The sequence below is a fragment of the Anser cygnoides genome, chromosome 28 (genome assembly GCF_040182565.1).
Source record: "Anser cygnoides isolate HZ-2024a breed goose chromosome 28, Taihu_goose_T2T_genome, whole genome shotgun sequence".
Classification (NCBI taxonomy): Eukaryota; Metazoa; Chordata; class Aves; order Anseriformes; family Anatidae; genus Anser; species Anser cygnoides.
In genome coordinates this window covers 1858846-1865953 of record NC_089900.1, presented here as the reverse complement: position 1 = coordinate 1865953, position 7108 = coordinate 1858846, and the positions used below count along the sequence as shown (strand labels likewise).

General features: G+C 54.5%; 1 protein-coding gene across 1 annotated transcript; it reads left to right on the top strand.

Annotated features, from left to right (window-relative positions):
* Nucleotides 1-2117: 2117 nt before the first annotated feature.
* LOC136787122 (olfactory receptor 14J1-like) lies at nucleotides 2118-5682 on the top strand. The gene is made up of 2 exons (XM_066984256.1): nucleotides 2118-2216; nucleotides 4645-5682. The coding sequence occupies exons 1-2, from the start codon at nucleotides 2118-2120 to the stop codon at nucleotides 5680-5682; spliced, it is 1137 nt and encodes a 378-aa protein (XP_066840357.1).
* Nucleotides 5683-7108: the final 1426 nt, after the last annotated feature.

Here is a 7108-nt window from a genome sequence, read left to right as displayed (position 1 = left end):
GGGAGAGAGACGAGAGATTTCCCTTCTTGTCCTGAGAAACTGTCACCTCCCTTCTGCCCTGTTCTTTTCCACAGGATCTTGACAAATCCACCAGGAACATCTCCAAATGGTGACAAAGGCCATTGGATATAGGAAGTGGAGCGCTGGAAAAGTCACCGCTGTGTTCCTGCCCCAACACACCTCTTATCTTGGAAGCCCTTCCAGGAAGGTGGGGTTTGAGGCCTGTCCTGGGGCTGGGCCTTTTTCAGGAAAAAGATGGGAGCAAAGGCACCTGGGATACAGCAGTCCCTCACCGCACCTGAACTTGGCTGAACAACAGCCAGCCTTTGCTGTTGTCCGAGTAGGATGTGTTATACGGAGGGAATTGCAGCCCCGCACATCCCACGGGGCTCTGTGCTTTGAGGAGGCCTCAGCACCATCCCCCTGTCTGCCATGCGGGAGGCAGAGGTGGTACACGAGGGAATGGCAAACATACCCTCAGCACGTCATGGTGAGGGAGAGGAGTAGGGCATGCGCTGCAGATGAAGAGGAGAGTGGGGAGAACCGACTGGGACAGACGCAGCGTGCTCCTGAAGGCTGCCGCAGCCTCCCCACGGCCCGTGGCCATGGGCCTCCAGAGCAGGAGGAGCCCGTGGAAGAGGCTGAGGTGGAAGGGCAGCCTGCCCCTTGCAGCCAGGCTGCCAGATCGGCCTGCAGGAGACCACTTCTGCCTTTGTGTGCACAACGAAGGAGGAACCCGTCATGATTTAGGATCTAAAGTCTCTCACTTCAGGAGACCTGTGGCATACCGCACGCAGAGGCACGTGGTCTTGTGTCAGCTGGACTATGACAAATGGGCTGCAGGGAAAGACAAGAGTGAGCCAGTGCAGCGCTGGGTGTAGGGCTGGGCCCCGAAACCTCATCTCTTTCCATGTGCTGAAAAGGAGGGAGGATGAAATGAGGGGCCCGAAGCAGAGCACGCCCTGGTGTTCCTGAGGCCAGAAGGAAACAGGCCTGGGCTGTGGAGCCCTGACAGCAGAGGGCCTTTTGTGGTGTTGGTGCAGCCCTGAGGGCCAGTGCTGGAGCTGGGGCTGATCTCCAGGCAGGAGAAGGGGCTGCTGCCAAAGTCCTTGGCTATGGGCATCCTGTGATCCAGGGACACAGAAAAAATCACTGGGCTGTGTCTTGACTGAGTAAAGGATGGGGGTGAGAAGCAGCAGCAGTGTTGGCAAACACAAGTGGAAACCCCGGTGTGATGTGCCTCATATCCATGCACTGCCTGCCTCTGCTGGACAGAGGAGGGACAGACCTTGGCTTGCTGCAGCCCTGGGAAGCGGCCACTTGCTCATAAGCATCAGGTCTGTTGGAGATGCCATCAGGGATTCCCGTTAAGTACCAGCTATGAATGGCCAGAGCTGTCCTGTGGGTCCTGTGCTGCCCGTGTCAGCTGCATGCTCCAGTGGTGCTGGGCAGCGTTGGCATCTCAGGTAGCACTGCAGGCCTGGAACTGGCTATTACATGGAGCAGCTGCCCTGAACGTGGTTAGGCAATGTAGGGATGTCCGTGAGACAAGTGCCGTTACAGTCACTGGAGATGGAGGGAAAACCAGATGGAGAAGAGGGAGAGAGACTCAGGTCTCCCTGTGGCACAGTTCTCCATTGGGTCAGGTGGATACCTCTACAGGCTGCCCTGAGCCTACTGAGGAGGGACAGGTTTAGTTGTCCTAAATGTGTGCATTTGCTGTCATTTCAGCTGGCCAAAAGTATTCCCCACCAGCCTCAATGGGATTCCTCCAGGGCAATATTATTGCCCTGTCCCTCAGGGTAGAGCAGGGTAGATACCTGCACATCCCTCTGCCCCCTGACATGTCACCAGGTGTTTGCAGCCCCCTGATTGCCTCCATCTCCATTAATGATGTTGGAGCTGAGAAAAGGAGCTCACCTGCAGGTGCCCATGTGGTGTACATTAAAGGGAGGGCAGAGGAATCCCAGGTCCTGTGGATCTGGGGCAGGCATGGGTGTGAGCTGAGCCCCCTTTTGGTCCCAGTCCTAAAATCCATCATGAGATATCTCAAGTGACTCTGCTGAATCCCTTCCCTGAACAGGGGATAAAGAAGGTGATTCCCTGACTTTGTCTGGATGCCCAAACTGATAGTGGGTCAAGAAGATGTGATTGTTACACTTAATTGGCTCTCTGCAAGGAGAAATGAGCCTGCTGTCAAGTGCATCTGTGACCAGGTGAGGGAGGGAACCCCAGGGATCCCTTCGGACTGTTTCCCAGCAGGTTCCCCTGCAGCCCCAGGGCCATGGGCAGGGAGCCTGGTGGGGGGCAGAGCAAGGGAGGCCTTGGGCTGGGCCTGTGCTGCTGAGCTGGGCCGGGCTCCTGGGCCCAAGGGGAGCTCCTGGCAAGCGGGCAGCGCTGCAGAGAGCCAGCTCTGCCCAGGAGCAGCTCCTGTGCCCAGCGCAGCAGGGCTGGGGGCACTGCCTGCAGAGACAGAGTGGGTAAAGGCAGGCAGAAGTGGCAGGATGCACAGAGCTCGCTGGGGGAGAACACTTGCCAGCCCTGACCCCGGTAAGTCTCTGGCTGGAGGGCAATGCAGCCGCAGCTCCTGGAGGAAGGAGAAGCCGCGGGTGCAGGCAGGGGTGCCCAGGGCTGTGGTGCAGAGCAGGGTCCCTGCTGTGCCCCAGGGGCTGTGTGCCGGGGCAGGGCCTCTGCCGCCTGCCAGGCTCAGCACTCAGCCTGCCCGGGGAGCTGCCCAGGGCGCTGCGGGGAGAAGCTGCGGGTGGAAGGAGCCCCCCGGCAGGGCAGGGTCCTGCTGCTGGTGGGAGGCTGCTGCCTGGGGCAGCCTGCTCTCAGCTCCACAGCACAACCTTGATGTATTCAAGGGGACATTGCAGGATAAGGGATCAGGCAGGGGATTTCAGCTTCAGTCCCAGCTTTTCTGAGCCTGCTGAGCTTTCAGTTTTGTCTTCTTTGGCTCAGTGGGAATTGCAATAGATGCCCTGATTTCCAAGAGAAGTCAGACTCTCCTAAGCCTTCACAACAAGCATTAGAAGGCCTGTACCACGTCCCTTTCCTGCCCCTCAGCCCACAGAAAGCTCCTCCACCACACGTGCAGTGTCAGCAGGGTCTGTGTGACCTGGTCTCTAGGACGTGCCCCCAGCGAGCTGCCCCTGGGCAGAGCCCTGCTGCCAGGAGGTGTCTGCAGGGCAGAGCTGAGCACCCAGCGGGTGGGATGGGGGCTGTGACCTGCAGGCAGGAGGCGTGGGGACAGAGACCCAGCTGCAGGCAGGGACAGCTGCAGGCAGCAGGGCCATGGGCAGGGAGTGAGAGGGAGCTGCTCCACGTCTAGCAGCCCCATGGAGAAGACACGTCAGTCCTAAGGCTGTAGAAATGCTGCTGGATGGCTGTATGTGGGCAGCTGCTATGATCCCTCCCTGTCCCTGGAGAAGAGCAGAGAGCTGAGATCCTCCTCAGGTACGATGAGATGGGTGAGGGGTTTGGAGATCTGTCCTTTGAACCTGGATTCCTCTGCTCTCAGCAGCATCCAGGTTCTTTTCAGGGGAACACCTGAGTGTGACCATCCTCCAGAGGTTCCTGCACAGGGCAGCTGGGACCAGGATGGATGGAAACAACTGCTGTCCTCACTCTGCCCTGACGGACAGTCCCTTTGCCTTGCAGGATCCCCAAGATTTCCCTTGGTGGGCAGTACAAGTGCCAAGGATGTATGCCTTATATACACTTCTCAGGTGTGGGGGGACAAGTATAAAGAAACAGAGCAGAACGTTATGCAAAAATCCTTGCTCTGCAGTTGGGTGAATTTTGAGAATGACAAACTGCTAGTTTTAGCTGACAAACTCCTAGTTTTGCCAAGCACAGTTCATCTGAGAGCACCCTGTGTTCCATCTGTATACTGCTCTAGGGCAGGACCGTCTCCTGCAGAGTCCCTTGAGTCCTGAAGCACCAAGTTGAGATCTAACAGAGGACCAGTCTTCCCGAAAGTGAAGAGGCAATTTTTTTCAGGTTACCACAAGAAATGGGGTAGGTTTTCCTTACAGAGGTCTACCATAGCATTTTAACTCTTTTTCCTCCTTGGACAGGCCTCCCTATTCAGAGGCAGCAGATCTCCGTTCGCAGGAGGATCAAATATCCAACAGCAGCTGAATCTCTGTCCAGTGAGTTCCTGAGGCCACAGTAATTGGGCAGCTCCTTGTGGGCAACTAGACCAAGCCCTTGAAGACTCTGGCTGGGACCAGGACAAACGGAAAGACTGGCTGTCCTTACTGTAGTAAGGACAGTTCCTTTGCCTCCTGGGACTCACAAGATCTCCTCTGGAATACCTTACAAATGCCAGGGTTTTCTTCCCACATATAAAATGCTTCTGAGTGTGACATAGGCAGCTGGAAGAAACTAAACCACAAACGCTTTTCTGCAGTCAAGAGTGTTGACAGTTGTAATGCTACATAGATCAGAGAGAGATTAAAGCAGAGAAAACAACCTGTTCTTATTTACCTAGAGCTGTAGGGCAAGTCTGATTCCTCCAGTGCGCACAGCACAGACCGCTGCTCCCAGGGGCACCCTCAAGCCATCACCAACCAGATCTCAAGCAAGGTCTCAGAAAGGGGAAAGTAACTGTAGGGGGGGCTTTGATGAGAACTGGGGTAGGTTTTCCTCAGAGTTGTCTCTCCTAGTTTATCACCATCTTTTCTTCCTTGTGTAGTTCCCTTTGTCCAGGAAGATCAGATGTCCAACAGCAGCTCCATCACCGAGTTCCTCCTCCTGACATTTGTAGACACGCGGGAGCTGCAGCTCCTGCACTTCGCGCTCTTCCTGGCCATCTACCTGGCTGCCCTCCTGGGCGACGGCCTCATCCTCACCGCCGTAGCCTGCGACCACCGCCTCCACACCCCCATGTACTTCTTCCTCCTCAGCCTCGCCCTCCTCGACCTGGGCTGCATCTCCACCACTCTCCCCAAAGCCATGGCCAATTCCCTCTGGGACACCAGGGCCATCTCCTACTCAGGGTGTGCTGCACAGGTCTTTTTCTTCTTCTTTCTGTTTTCAGCAGAGTATTCTCTTCTCACCATTATGTCCTACGACCGCTACGTTGCCATCTGCAAGCCCCTGCACTACGGGACCCTCCTGGGCAGCAGAGCTTGTGCCCAGATGGGAGCAGCTGCCTGGGGCAGTGGGGTTCTCTATGCTCTGCTGCACACTGCCAGTACATTTTCCCTGCCCCTCTGCCAAGGCAATGCTGTGGACCAGTTCTTCTGTGAAATCCCCCAGATCCTCAAGCTCTCCTGCATAGACTCCTATCTCAGGGAAGTTGGATTTCTCATGTTCAGTGCTTTTTTGGGGTTTGGCTGTTTTGTTTTCATCGTGCTGTCCTATGTGCAGATCTTCATGGCAGTGCTAAGGATGCCCTCGGAGCAGGGCCTGCACAAAATCTTCTCCACATGCCTCCCTCACCTGTTTGTGGTCTCCCTGTTTCTCAGCACTGTCATATTTGGCTACCTGAAGACCCCCTCCATCTCTTCCCCATCCCTGGATCTGGTGGTGGCAGTTCTGTACTCGGTGGTGCCTCCAGTAGTGAACCCCCTCATCTACAGCATAAGAAACAAGGAGCTCAGAGATGCTGTTAGAAAAGTAGCTTCATGGATGTTTCTGAATATTGATAAATTTCTCCTCTTTCTCCAAAAGTGATTTCCTGGATACTTGTTTCATTATCATTATTGTTACTTTTATCTTCATTGTCACTTCTGTTCATTAGTTTCCTAGAAAAACGGTTTTGAATTATACAGTGTCCATTCAGTTATGAAACTGCTCTGTGTTTTTTTTTTTGTTTTTTTGTTTTTTTGTTTTGTCTACCTATATATCAGCACTGCCTCTCTCTTTGCTTTTCTGTAATAAAACAAAATCTCCCCAATATACTGACAGAAAGTTTTCCTCTCCTTTCGTAGCTGGTGCCAATAACAGAGCTGAACAGTTTTGTAGTGTTTACATGACATTTTTTATGTATCTCAAAAGACAGAAAAGGTGGTAGTGATTAACTGGAAAGTGTCAGACCTGAGCATGACGTAGAATGTATGGAATAAGCGGGGGATATTTTCTTATAACAGAGAGCACAGTCAGGGTGAGCCATCCGCCTGCAGCTATTAACAGCTGACAGAATGGAGCGTCAGTCAGGGAGAACCTTGAGAAATCCCAGGATTTCTCCTGCAGAAACCTCTTGACGTTTACAAGGAGAAGAGCCTAGTCCTGTACCAGACAAGAGGAACCCCACACATCAGGGCAGACTGGGACCATGCTGAGTGAGCCGTGCCCAGGAGGAGGAGGGCCTGGGCACCACGAGCGATGCCATAGAGCAGAGGTGCCTGCTCACCAGGAACCAGGCCGGCTTCACAGACAGCTGTCTTATGAGATATTTGTGTCCATGGCTATGGCTGTTGTCTCTGCCACTAAAGCCTATGAGGAGACAACCAATTGCTAAAGCACCAGAGTCTAATTGACACCTTGCCCACCTATGAACCAGGCAGGGGTCATACTATTTTCCTGCACTTGGCAATGCACATCCCCATCTCCTACTGCCCCAGGAAGAGCCCTGAGCAAGGTGTGACAGAAACAGATTTCCCTTCCAGGGTGCCAGGGGACAAGGCGTAGTCCTTTTCTTTGGTGAAACACATCCAGGTTGTCTACACATCAGTGTCACCTTCACATTGCCTTTGTCTCCTTGTCCTCACTGCCTCCAATGCTCTGCTCTAACGAGCTCCAAGGGAGGCTGTGTCAGTCCTGGCCCTTGGGGGACACTGCAGGAAACTTGCATCTGACCTGGACTTCTTGAGAGATTTCTTCAATTGTCTCTCAGTGCCTGAGGTTCGTGGGCTCATCACCAAAGCCCCCAGAGGGGTGATTCCAATGCCTTGGGCTGGGCCTCTGCTGCTGAGCTGGGCCGGGCTCCTGGGACAGAGAGCGCTCCTGGCAAGAGGGCCCTGGTGCAGAGAGACAGCTCTGCCCAGGAGCAGCTCCTCTGCACAGTGCAGCAGGGCTGGGGGCTCTGACCACAGCAGAGACACAGAGAGGAGAGAAGGAGAGAGGGCTTGGAGGCAGTTGGGAGTGAGAGGATGCTGAG